General features: G+C 35.4%; 2 protein-coding genes across 2 annotated transcripts in view; both read left to right on the forward strand.

Annotated features, from left to right (window-relative positions):
- The window catches only part of LOC308649827 (obscurin-like), a 520,968-nt gene that overhangs the window by 248,968 nt on the left and 258,781 nt on the right, over positions 1–13,219 (forward strand). The gene's annotated exons all lie outside the window — the stretch shown is intronic.
- Positions 2,446–6,020, forward strand: LOC308646653 (ataxin-7-like protein 3B). The gene has a single exon (XM_081289888.1). It carries the CDS (start codon positions 2,706–2,708, stop codon positions 2,997–2,999), a length of 294 nt encoding a protein of 97 aa, XP_081146014.1. The 5' UTR covers positions 2,446–2,705; the 3' UTR covers positions 3,000–6,020.

Raw genomic sequence — 13,219 nt, forward strand, 5'->3', positions numbered from 1 at the left:
TTATCAGAAAAATAGTGTAAGATTGACCAAAAAGGCTGTAGAATGCATCGGTGTTCTGTAATGGTACTGTGCTGAATTTAACCACGCTACTTCCATTGCTTTTACAATAAGAATATGAGGATAAGGACACATGCTAAACAACTGAGAAATTGTCTTTAATCCTTGTACCAGACACGGTTATTATTATTACTGATTTATATTTAAGGAAACTCAGCAGAGACAACTTGTGTAAGGTGATTGGCGAGGATCAGATCCAAACTTCCCTGTCCAGAGCCTATACTGCTAATTTGAGATGTAAAGGTAATAACATAGCCTATTGTTTAATAATTACACACTTAAAAACATTCTAGAGGTTGTAATATTTCTTTATGTGCTTTATTTCTACCATGGCCTAATTCATAAACACACAAATATGATTAGAAAGGATTACTAAAAAATAGTGAAGTTAGAAGTTTGATGAATATGTAAACAAACGTAGGCACAAAAATGTATTTTAGAACAATTAAGTTGTTAAGCTAGACTGATTACAAATTTAGAATACTTTATACAGTTTAACTAAATTACCTAAAGGTGCTACTAGACAAAAGCAATCCAACTATTTAAAAATGAATTTTATCCTTCTCTCAAATACTGTTAAGGCAGATGGTAATTAGGTTTCTTGATTGATAGATATGGATATAGATATATTTCACACAGCATAAGAAAGAAAGTAGAAGTATAATGTGTTATTCAATTATGGCATCAGAAATCATATTTTCTACTAGGAGCTAAATCTAAACTAAAGAACAAAAAAAGAATGGCCCTACAGAAAGTCAGTATTCTCTTGTAAGTTAAAATATGTTCAATCCTCAGAGATATCATGGAAGTAGACACTTTTGGATACAAGAATTAGAAAGTAATCCAAAGTTAAATAAATCTTCAGATGAACATTATTTATTTATTTGTAGAAAGGATTGAACCCAGGGTTGCTCAATACTGAGCCACATCCCCAGCCCTCTTTTATATTTTATTTAGAGACAGGGTCTCACTAAATTGCTTAGGGCCTTGCTAAATTGCTGAGGCTGGCTTTGAACTTGTAATTCTCCTGCCTCAGTCTCCCAAACTGCTAGGATTACAGGCATATGCCACAACACCAGGCCAGACAAACATTTATTTAAAGTAAAGGTAAAAGCATAAATCAGAAGGTGAATGGAAAAACAGGCCTCCATTAGTTACTTTGCAGGCTACCAAAACCAAATTCCTTGAGTCTTAGAGGGAGCCTATCTTTTCTTAAAGTTATAGCTCACATTGTGGTGAACTGCTGCTTTGAGATCCTAAATGGTTACTTTAAAAGACTTAATGTAAGTTAAAAGAAAGAACCTTGGATTTGCAATGTAATCCATTCCAAATGAATTTGAAAATTGTTTAATTTTCTTATTAGTTTTTCTCTGTGATACAGGTAGAAGCATCCTTGAGCAGCCTAAAGAAGGGTATTGCTACCTGTTTATCATCCAACTTACTGTCTCCACCTGTTCTTTTTAAGATCCACTCATCTCAAGCCCTGTCTTACAAACTGCTGAGATCAGCTCCAATACCTTCCCAAATTTCCAGTTTGTAGTTTGTGCCCAGACTTCAAATGAGAGCCATCTTTTCTTTCAACATACAATTGTCTGTCATTTTATTCATATGAATACTTTAAGATTAAACTGTAAATCAAATAAAATTTATGATTTTCAAATATGTATTTTATTTAGTTTTAGAATATTATACTTCATTAGAGTATCTAAAATTGATAATTTTCTAGATCATCAGTGTCTTGAATATTTACATTCACAGCTTTCTGTTTTTGTTTTTGTTTTAATTCCCTCTTTTTTCTTTTATCAGTATGGAAAGAAGTTAAGGTAGAGGAAATCAAATGAAGTATATTTAGTGTTTTTTTATGAAATGTTAAGGATCATATGTAACTCTCATTTTGGATCATTGAATTTCTTTCAAACTAATATGCAGCTCTATATTTACCAGTCTATGTAAATTCATCTTTAATGTATGAACTATTCCAAATTTACAAATGAAGTTTTAAAAATATAGTAATTTTTGTGCCAGAAATAGACAAATGAACCTGTTACTTAGTAAGTTTTTACATTAGATTTTGGAGAGAAATTGGTGAGTTAAAAGGAAAGTTGACCTGTTTTTTTTTTTTTTATCCCTTTTCTCTGTGAACACATATACACAAATAAGAGTATACACATGAAAAAAAAATTTTGAATGAGAAATACAGATATGTTTGTATGATTTTTGTTCATTTGTTTTGTTAATTTCTGGGCCCACAAAACATTAGTTATCTACAGAACATTGGCAACCCAGATAGAGAGTTCAGAAGGGAGAGTAACTGCAAATTTCATAAAGATTTGGGAAATTTTATGAAATGCATAGTATATGAATTAATTAAGGTGAATCTGAGAGGCGCCGCGACTGTCTGGCGGCGAGTCTAGGCCCAGGGGCGCCCAGAGCCCGGAGTCCTAGAGAAGCCAAAACGAACAGAAAGACTTGGAGTTCCGGAGCAGTCGTTGCTGCCGCCACCGCTTCTGCTGCTATCGTCTCCACCGCCTCCGCTGCCGGAGTACGCGGCCCTGAGAGGCCCCAGGCCTAGGCTCGGCCCGCGGATCCCGACGTGTTGCTGCCATGAGTAAAACGAGCGCCCTCTCCACAGTCGTTTACAAATTAAAATGGAGGAAATTTCGTTGGCTAACCTGGATACTAACAAGCTAGAGGCCATCGCTCAGGAGATATATGTAGATCTGATAGAGGATTCTTGTTTGGGATTCTGCTTTGAGGTGCACCGGGCAGTCAAGTGTGGCTACTTCTACCTGGAGTTCGCAGAGACTGGTAGCGTGAAGGATTTTGGCATTCAGCCAGTGGAAGACACAGGAGCATGCCGCCTCCCGCTTTGCTCCCTTCCTGGAGAACCTGGGAATGGGCCTGATCAGCAGCTGCAGCGCTCACCTCCGGAATTCCAGTAGCTGCAACATGAGAGAGTCTGAGAGTGACCAGGACAATAATATAGACTGGTCCTGTGGCTTGGAGGAATAAGTTAAGTAGGGAAAAAAAAAAATTCATACAAAAGTCCCAGTTCCCCTTGAAGATCCTAGCATTTAAAACCCCAAAGTGGAGAATTTAGAAATTTGGATCCTTTTTTAAGTGTACCTGGGATCAGCTCTGAAACCCTGAGAAGGAGAAGGTGCAAGTCTAGGCACCATGCAACGTGTGTTGATCTCTAAACACACCTGGATGTACACAAGATCCCTGTATTGCCCTCAGTCACAGGTGAGCAGTTGTTGGCCCAGCATATAAAATCTTTTTGTTCCCCAAGACTGTCTTGCCTGTTTGATGTCCAGGGCTTCCTGGACAGTTAAGACATTATTGATGGTCAGACCATAGTCAGTGGGACTGCTCATCTGGTGTCTGACCCCTTGATTTGGGCTTTTCTGATGCAAATGAAAGGAGAACTGGATACTAACATTATCAGTATGGACAACCAAGAAAAAGAATCTCAGTTGAATTTGGTAGGGAAGCTCTGTGGCCTTGACTGCAAGAAGAGAAAATTCAAAACCACCTGTTTTCCAAAGGTCTGGCATTTGCAATGATTTCAGCGGACTTGGGACAAAGCTTATCCTGCAGCTGAGCAGAGCCCTCTTTCTTTTACCCCCCACCCAGTGACATAGGGTTGGGGAAGAGCAACTTGGTTGTCCAGTCAGGCTGAGGATTCAGTTGTGAGCCTGTGGGGAGGTAGTAGGTACCTTTGCAAGTATGCACCATCTCAAAACTGGAAGATTATTATCTGGACGGATTGTGCTGTGGACATAAGTTTGGTTAGGTAGTCCTTTCCTACTCTTCCTGGTTAAGTAGCAAGTCCATGGTTCTGACTTGGTTAATATGCCAGGTAACTACTTGCCTCCTACTCCAGGTTTGGGACTGAACTGTAGAAGAGCGTCATGGCTGTGCAAGAGGCTGTTTGAAAACCGAGACCAGAAAGGACCTCTTCCAGCTGCCTCAAAAATGTGAATGGGTTATTGCTAAGAGCTAAGGAGCAGGACTGGGTAATCTCTCATCTGACCATGTACAAAATCTTGTTGAATGCCCCTGTTCCTTTAGTTGGGCAGTCAGCTCTGCTATGGTGAACATTCAGTCACCACCTTCTCTGCTTCTCACAAGGAAGCAGTCCTTTCCACTTTGTCCCCTTTGGACCTTCTTGACAGCAAAAGCTATTGTTTTGTTGTTTAAAGATAGGAAAGGACCTCCAGAACCCCCTGTCTTTAGGGAATTCAATAGGGGAGGATGGGAAGTAAGAGCTGCATATCAAAACTGCCTTCTATTTTACTCCTGGGGCAAGGGTTTATAAAGTATAGGAGGGTGGGAGTCCTGAGGTGAGCAGAACGGTGCTGCTTTATTTGAAATGTTTTCTTACCTCATTCTGTGCCCCACTAACAGAGCCCAGCCTCATCTGTCTGGCTTGGGTCCATGTTCCTGTCCACTGCTCCACTGCCTATCTGGTGCAGCTCATGACTCCAGGTGCTGCTTGCCATGCCAGCTTCTACATTGACCAATTTCAGTTCATCTCTAATTCTCCTGCTTCTGAAGTCTGCCCATTTTTCTTTTTCTTGATCTCTTAAGTTTATATGTTGTTTCTTTTACTTTCTCCTGTTTTCGTGGAAGACACAGAAGAGACCCTTTCTTTAAAACTCCCTCTATTTTGATCGGAATCAAAAGAGAACATAATTTTTTTGTATTTACAAGGCAATGCCATGCCTAAGCATTTCACTATAGGACTGCCTTGCTAGTATGCCCACTGCTTTTTCTTCATGAGTTATTAACTTCCCACCTCCACTTGGATACTGCCTCTTAGGACCTCAGCAGAACAATGAAGGCTGACTGACACAGGGATGGAGTTGGTCCTGATTTTCTTTCTCTAACCCTTCCTGTGTATGTATCTCCCTTATCCCAGAAGAACTTGGACCTTATAGAGTTAAGGAAACCACAATGATTGGAACTTGAGACTCTTGCCTTCTTCCCCTGGAATTGCCCTGATAGGGATTGGGACCTAGTTATAGACTGATCTTTATTCAATAATGGTGAATTTTCAAAAAACTTAGATGGCAGGAGTAAAGGAATCTGGAGTTATCTTTGCCCTTGACTTTTTGTCGACATCTCCTAAGAAAATGCAGAGGGAAAGGAGGGTCTAAGTGAGACTCTGGCCTATTTCCAAACTGTTTTGGAAACAAGATGAATATAAGGGAGAAAGGCAGTGATCCACTCACTCTTCCTTTAGGTAGGGAACTCAGATCCTGACTTTACTATTTCCTTTCTAGCCTTTTGTGGTTATAGGAGGAAGATGTGGGAAGTAGTTTTGAGTAGTGGTTTGTTCACCTTTACTTCCTTCTGTTTTTTTCCTTGTCCCCACTACCAATATAAGGGGAATAGCCCCCTGCCCTGGATAGGTATAAAGTGGGCTCAGTCCAGCAGGTGCCCTGAGGGGATAAACTACTTTTTAGGGAAATAATGTCCCCTACCATATAGTTGACAGTGGTTAGGAACTCTCCCTTTCCCTTCCTTCCTTCCCTGTAACAGCAGAATTCCTATTCTTCCCTCTTAATTAATTGTATTGATCACCCTGCAATCCTGTTATGTATCTGAGTGTGTGCGTGTGTGTATGTATGTATGTGTATGTATGTATGTGTATGTATGGGGGAAAGGGGTTCTTTAAAATTTCTGTGGTTTGTGGCTTTTTCTTCCATACATTAGTTCCCACCACCGCATGCCCAGGGGCCACACTGCCTGGCATTATCGCATGCTGGGATCATTGGGGAGGGTAGTGACAAACTCACCACTGTCCTTTGTTTCGGAGATTCTTATTTTTGCATAAGTAATCCATCCTATACAGATAGCTGATTAATTCTCTGTGTTCCCTTTACCCCTATGGCTGCTGGTGTAAATAATCTGCATCTCCCCATTGCTAAACAGTAATAATAAACAAAATTTTAAAAAATGAAAAAAAAAGGTGAATCTGAGAGTGATATGAGGAAGAGAGAGAAGGACATAATAGTTTTTAAATTTAAAAAAATCTTTCATATAAAAAATGTACCAAATTCATTCTACACAATAAAAAAATCAGAATAATTAGTAGCAGTTGCAAGGAGTTAGATATTCATGCATATTCAATAGCTTACTATCAAGAAAGGATATTAAGTGTTAGGTAAAGTTTTTTCTCATGACTATACTAGGAAACAATAGGTGTTAATCAGACATTTAAAAATCATATTCAAATCTTTACATACCTTAGGAAATTTTATTTTCCTCAAAATCAGCAAGGTATAACTTTCAGCACATTGGATTAAATGTTGCTAGTTCAGATTTTTAAAAGGCTTCAAATGTCTTTAATAAACAGTTTTTCATATTACATATTAATTGAATAATGGATATATTTCCCTATATCATTTAATTCTGATGTTCAGTTAATTATCCATTCTAAGATATTTTGCCTCAGGTCTGGACTTAGTGTGTAATCTTATAATTTAGGAATTAAATATATTGTCTCTACTGAATTCTTCTTTATGGTTTTTAATATTATTTCTGTCTCTGACCTTTTACAGGATTCAACAGGTTAATGAAGTAGAAATTCTCTAATGGTTATCCATATGCAAATAGTGCTTTTTTCCTCCCCTGTAAGGGCTTTTATGTGATCCAGAATTTATGCCAAACTCTCCATTAAATGGATATATACTGATGAGGCTTTCCTTTCTGACCCATTGTTTTTAGCATAAAATTATGTCTGACACTTCCTAATCCTTGAGAATTGCTTCCAAATTTAGTGAACTTTAATAAATGTCAGTTAAAGGTTCACTGACAAATTAGAGGTGAGCGAAAGACAAATGAAAGACTTAAACACAAATGATCAGTAGAAGGGGGAAAGACACAGCTCTTGAAACCACCATATGAAAAAATAATAAAAATGTGGGACCAGTAATACCAATTTTAGATGTTTAACCAAGGAATTCAGATTTACATTTATTGATACTCAATAATAAAAATGATTTTATTTCCACACAAGATTCTTTTGTTTGCACTTCTTTTAATATCTCTACAAGATGCTAAGTATAAATTCTAATAAATTGTAAACTCTCCAGGTTCAGAAATATTTCCCCTGCTTTTAACTGGTTCTGTGCTCTTCTTAGTGTTTCACACTTGAATGTTACTAAACTTCTATTTAGATTCAATTTCAGTCCTCTTGATTGACAGAGAAAAGTCAATACATTACCTAGAACTATTTTAAGAACACTGGGATCAAACCAAGTGCCTCACACATACCAGGTAAGTGCTTTAACACTGACACAAATCCCCAGCTTAAGAACATTATTCTGTGAATATTTATACAAAATACTAAAATTATGAGAAATGTACTTTGTATTAAAAACTATTCTTTCAACAACTACACATCAAGTCATTGAAAAGCTGATTTTTTGTGAAACCAATATTTTCTATAATTAAACTTTTGTAATTTCAAATTACTTTATTAACAGGAAACACAAGGAAAAAACTGGTGGATTAAAACAAAACATTTTTGGATTATGAAATAATCATCATCAGTGGGTGGTAAAGAGGTCATCATGATGTAAGTTACAGAATGTTAATGATTTAGTCCTTTGTTTTTTAATTGAACCAATGTGAGTTCTTTTTTTTTTTTTAGTAAAATCATCCTAAATAGTAGTTTGCCTGCATTAAATGTATCATAGACAGGTATAAGAAAGTACCTATACTACATCTTTTCTGTATAAAATATTTTAATGTTTTATCATAATTCCGTGTGCTTCCATCAGGCACCAATATATAATTTTTTAAGAAAATATTATATAGCTCTCACTCACCAACATGCAACTTGTTAATAGACAGTTTGAAAAACTTCCTACTCAGCTATAATTTATGAATATAATTCTAATAGTAATAAGTATATGTTCGCCTTCTCCATAAATAAAAGCACCAGTATCAATTGTAATTTACCCAAAGGTGCCTTCACTCTTCACATTGGGATAGAAAACCTGTTTGCCATCATCATAAACAGATGAAAAAAGCTGTTATATTCTTTTCCTGTTATGCTAAGCATATCATGTCCGTGTCATACTGCCAAAATAACAATTTATCACAAACTCAGTGGTTTAAGGAACACAAATTTTTACAGTTATCAAAGTCAGAAATTGGAAGTGGGTATCAGTGGACTAAGATCAAACAGCTACATTTCTCCTGGGGGTTCTATGGTGGACTTAATTTCCCTGCCCTTTCTAGCTTCTAGAGACTTCCCCTATTTCTTGCTTCATGGATCTTCCTTCCATCTTCAAAATCAGCAATGTTGAACTAAGTCCTTCCAGGTAACTGTAGGTGTCTCTCTGGTTATCTCTGGTTCTTTCTCCTCTATCTTCCTCTTCCTCTTGTAAGAACTGTTAGGATTACCTTAGGCCTGCCAGCATAATCCTGAATAACTTCTTCATCTCAAAGTCAATTGTTGGGCAATCTCAACTCCATCTAACACTTCAACTTCTTTTGCTGTATAAACTAATATATTCATATGTCCCAGGTATTAAATCATTTTTATGCAATATAATTTAATGTAATATTCCAGATTGTAAGGAAGTATCATATAAGTGTTTCTTAATATATTTTTAAATGCTGTTTTTTTTAAAGGAAAATGTCTAGAGTAATTGGCTAGACATTTTTCCCATCATATTTTGGGCTACTTAATTTCTAACAGTTTCATCTGCAGCTCAAATCTTCATTATATTTCTCATTACATCATTTTGATTGTTATTGCCATTCTATTAAATAACAAAAGATAGATGAAAATAATTAGATAGTGACAATGCTAATAAAGTTGTAACTCTCTACAATGCCTATAATTATTTAAGTACATTCTAATTCTCTCATATTGTTGCACAACAATCATTTGACATGAGCACCCCAGACAATTTTTTCCTAAGAAAACTGTCAATTTTATTTAAGATTTACTGGTATAAAGTTGTACATTTTCTAATCTTGTACTTCATGCACAGACTTTATTTTTAGAGGAGTTTAAGGTTCACAAAATAATTGAGTACAGAACACAGAGATTTACCAGATATTCCTCACTCACACGTGCACAGACTTCTTCAAAATGCCCCACCACGTTAATCTCTTGTAGCACCTGGAGTGCACATGAGGGCTCATGCTTATGAGTGCACAATCTGTGGAGTGGCATTAAGGTATAACAAGAGGTTTCCACCATGATAGCATCATACAGAATGCTTTCAATGCCCAGAAATTTCTCTGTACTTTGTCTCTTCATTCTTCTCTCCGAAGGTCTGGCAGTCACTGCTCTCTTTGCCATTTGTAGAGTTTTGCTACACTGGGCATGTTTAATCCTGTTTTATAGGTGAGTTAACTGAGACTTGAGAGGTTCAATGACATTCCTCAAGCCATCTACTCAGTCAAGTGTCTGGATTTAAATTAGAACAAAGATCTTTTTATACTAAGTATGTTTTTTGAAACCTTGTTACTCTTTTCAAATGAAAAGTTTGCATGCTAATGTTGATGAATCAAAGGACCAGGGAGGAAGTTATGTTTTTTTAAGTTTTAAAAAATAGAAAACATAAGTCTTTTTATTTCTTATTCTTAAATCTTTGTTTTATTGCATTACCAAGATCTAAGAGAGGTAAAGTGGAATAATGGGGAAAAAAGAATTAGAAGGAAAGATTTCACTCAGTTTTGACAAGTTGTTTTAAATTCTTTGAGACTTAGTCATTTTATGTACAATATGTATAATATATTCAACCACTAAGAACTGTGTATGATAAGTTTAGATATTGTATATTTGGAATCACTAATGGATGATTAGTGATTAATGATGGCTAATCATCATCCAAATTTAACCTATCGAGAAGGAAAGTAATAGAAGTTACCAGAGGTCTCCTCCTCCCATTTAATGTTTTGTCCATTCCCCCTTTTTCTCTATTGTCATTGTGATGTTTAGTAGCTTGATTGCACTTTCAGATATGGTTTTCAAAAGTTACTTAAATGGTAAAATACTTCATGTTCATTCCTCTTTATAAACGTCTAATTGCTACTAAAGTGATTATATCAAGACTATCTAGGAAATAATTAACCAAAAGTATTGAGGTAAAAATGCTGGAAAATATAATATGTTGGAAAATATAAGTGGAGTATGTTTTGGATATACATTTAAGCAGGAGAAATCTTTAAAATATCTAAATATAAGTAGTGATATTCTCCATCTATAACAAAATTACTGATTATAGTTTTGGGAAGTATTATAGAATAAAATATTAAAATTTGAAATTACAACTGTTTTTCTATCAATGATTTTTACACTTTTTAAGTAAAATATGTAATAACTAAAATACTTAATAACTAAAATATTTAATAACTAAAATGTTTCATATATTTCACAGGTTAAGCCAGTCCTGCACTATGGATACAACTTATATGTTATTTGTTTGAATGTATTTATGTAACCTTAATCTATATCAAGGAAATGAAAACTTATGAATACTGTAGGATACTTTTTCTCTGAAGACAGTTAAAAATAAGAACAAAATCTTTAAAAAAGATTTTCTAAGAAAATTGCATAAATTTTACCAGTACTAAATTACATATTAAATAACTCTTTTCTAGAAATTGATTGGAAAATCAACATCGAAATTCTCCATAAGTCAACTGTTTTCTCCCCATCTATGATTAGTTTATACAGTTCTAATGATGGTATGTATTTGGACTCCTATGAAATTTTGTACCTTGTTTCACCTCAGAAAATAAAACAAATATTTTTGTGTGACTATATAATTGCGCATAAGTACTTTTATAAAGATCACAACAATTGTATCAATTTAAGATTTATTTCTGAGCATTTATAGAAAAACGGTATGCTCTAAACACTGTGTCAGGCTTGATGAATACCTTTTCCTAAGAATTTGGCCTCAATGTATTCCAACTCTCATGAAGAAGGAGAACACCAAAACAATTAAAATACAAGGTGGTAGATGAAATGATAGAAATAGACAAGCAGTATCAAGAGGGTCCTGAGAAGAACCACCTAACTAAAGTCTGGCTCTAGAAGAATACTTAAATTGCTGAATTAAAACATCAATGCATGAGTAAAATTTAATCTATCAAGGTCATCAGATGTGTATTGCTAGACACAAGAGAAACAGATATTAGCATTGGCTTAAAAACAACAACAAAGGCTGCCATTTTACAAGGGAAAGAATAAACAGTTTGGGATAGATGAACATGAAATAGAAGGTAGAGTGTTAAGAATGTGCTTGTAGTTGTAGCAGGGATAAATCATGGTAGCTGGGGAGACCACTGACAGGGTTTTTGATTGATTCTTTATTTATTTGTTTGTTTTTAGTAGTGTGGTACCCAGGGAACCTTACATTCCTAGCCCTGTTTCTCCTGTTACTTTTTCTATTTTGAGGCAGGGTGTTGCTAATTTCCCAGGCTGGCCTCAAACTTGCAATCCTCCTGCCTCAGCTTCTCATGTAGCTGGGATTACAGGTGCCACCATGCCCTGTAACTGGGAGATCTGAAATAGGGAAGTGAATTGGTTAAACTTAGATAAATGATGTTAGTGTCTGTAAGAAAAAAAAAGGTAGATTTCAGTGGAAAAATAATGATAGTTGGGAACAGTGAGTAGTTATTTTCAAGATTGGTTCACTGAACATTTTTCATATAACTACAGAAATGATTATATCATGGTCTTCACAATAGTTAAAAGCTAATGCTCATGGAGCATCTATTGTTGATTTATGTGTTGTAGTTATATGATCTTGGCCAGCCTAAAGTATATATACCGCTGTTTTTTCCAATTTCCCAAATGAAGAAACTGAGGCAAGGAGAAGGTGTGGAACTTACTCATGGGATGTACATAGCCATTGCCAAAGTCATGATTCAAATTCAGGCAAAAGCAATGTGATATGATGAGTAAAGAAGCAGAGATGGACACAATGCCTAGTTCTAGCTAAATTGAATGCCTCCCTCTGAGATTAGGAAGCAATGGCACAAGCACATTGCAGTGGTTTATATATACTAGGGTTTAGCCATTTTCTTATTATGGGACATTCATTTTATTTTTACATATATTATTATTATAACTAATACTACATTAAACATCATTGTACATACACCAATCCATTTTTTGAATTATTTTCTTTTTATATAAATTGTTACATATAATGTTAATGTTTATGTGGACAGTATATCAAAATAAGAATTCCTTCAAAAATCATTCATATAAGCTTTTCCTTCTCAATGCATTAATATTCTCATCTTCTAGAAAAACAGCATTATTTAAATGTAATTGTAGACCATATCTTTTTTTGTACAAGACATCTAAAATCGTCAATACACTGATAGGTTATTTTTAAAAAACACCAGGGAACACCTGCAACACAGACAGTACAAGGAGCAACAATAAAGTTTCTTTGAGGACTGCAAGAATGACTCACTGAGATTAAGCACACCTTGCTGATTTCAGGTCCTAACTGTAGACTTTAAGTCATAAGTTTCTAGAATCTCAGTATCTTAAAATTTAGGAAGGATGGTATTAACCTAGTTGTCAGAAGTCTTTAAAAAGCCAAAGACAGAGAATTAATATAATCAAACCGGTAGTTTTGTTGTTGTTTGTTTGTTGTTGTTCATTTTTTACTAGGAGAGGTTAGTACTGAAGAAATCGTTTATTATGTGTAGTTAAAATAATAACCACTGTTTTTAAATTATTTCATTCTTAACAATTAAATTTACTTAAAAATACAGACACTTAATTTTTGGCCAATACGCAATTGCATTTTGTGATATTTATGGTCATTTCCTAAAGCTAGTATAGCCCATTAACTGGTCCATTTCTTCTCTGAACCTCGTACACCCACTGGTTTGCAGAATCCCAATTAGCTCTCTTCTCAGTGGCACCTTGTCACAGCACTTCCCTTGCCCTCTACTGATTCTCCTTGACAGCTCGCATGAACAAGTAGGCTAAATCAGGACACCCATGACTCATGGACTTGAGGGCTCTTGCAGCTCTTCATGCTTAGCGACATTGTAACACTTCCTTTTCTCCTGTGGTTAGAAGAATCCCTAGTTCTAAAAATTACCCGTTTATTAGATATATTGGTTACATTTTTTATTATCCTAACAGATTAATTTT

Source organism: Spermophilus citellus (assembly GCF_964194105.1).
Source record: "Spermophilus citellus genome assembly, chromosome: 1".
NCBI lineage: Eukaryota > Metazoa > Chordata > Mammalia > Rodentia > Sciuridae > Spermophilus > Spermophilus citellus.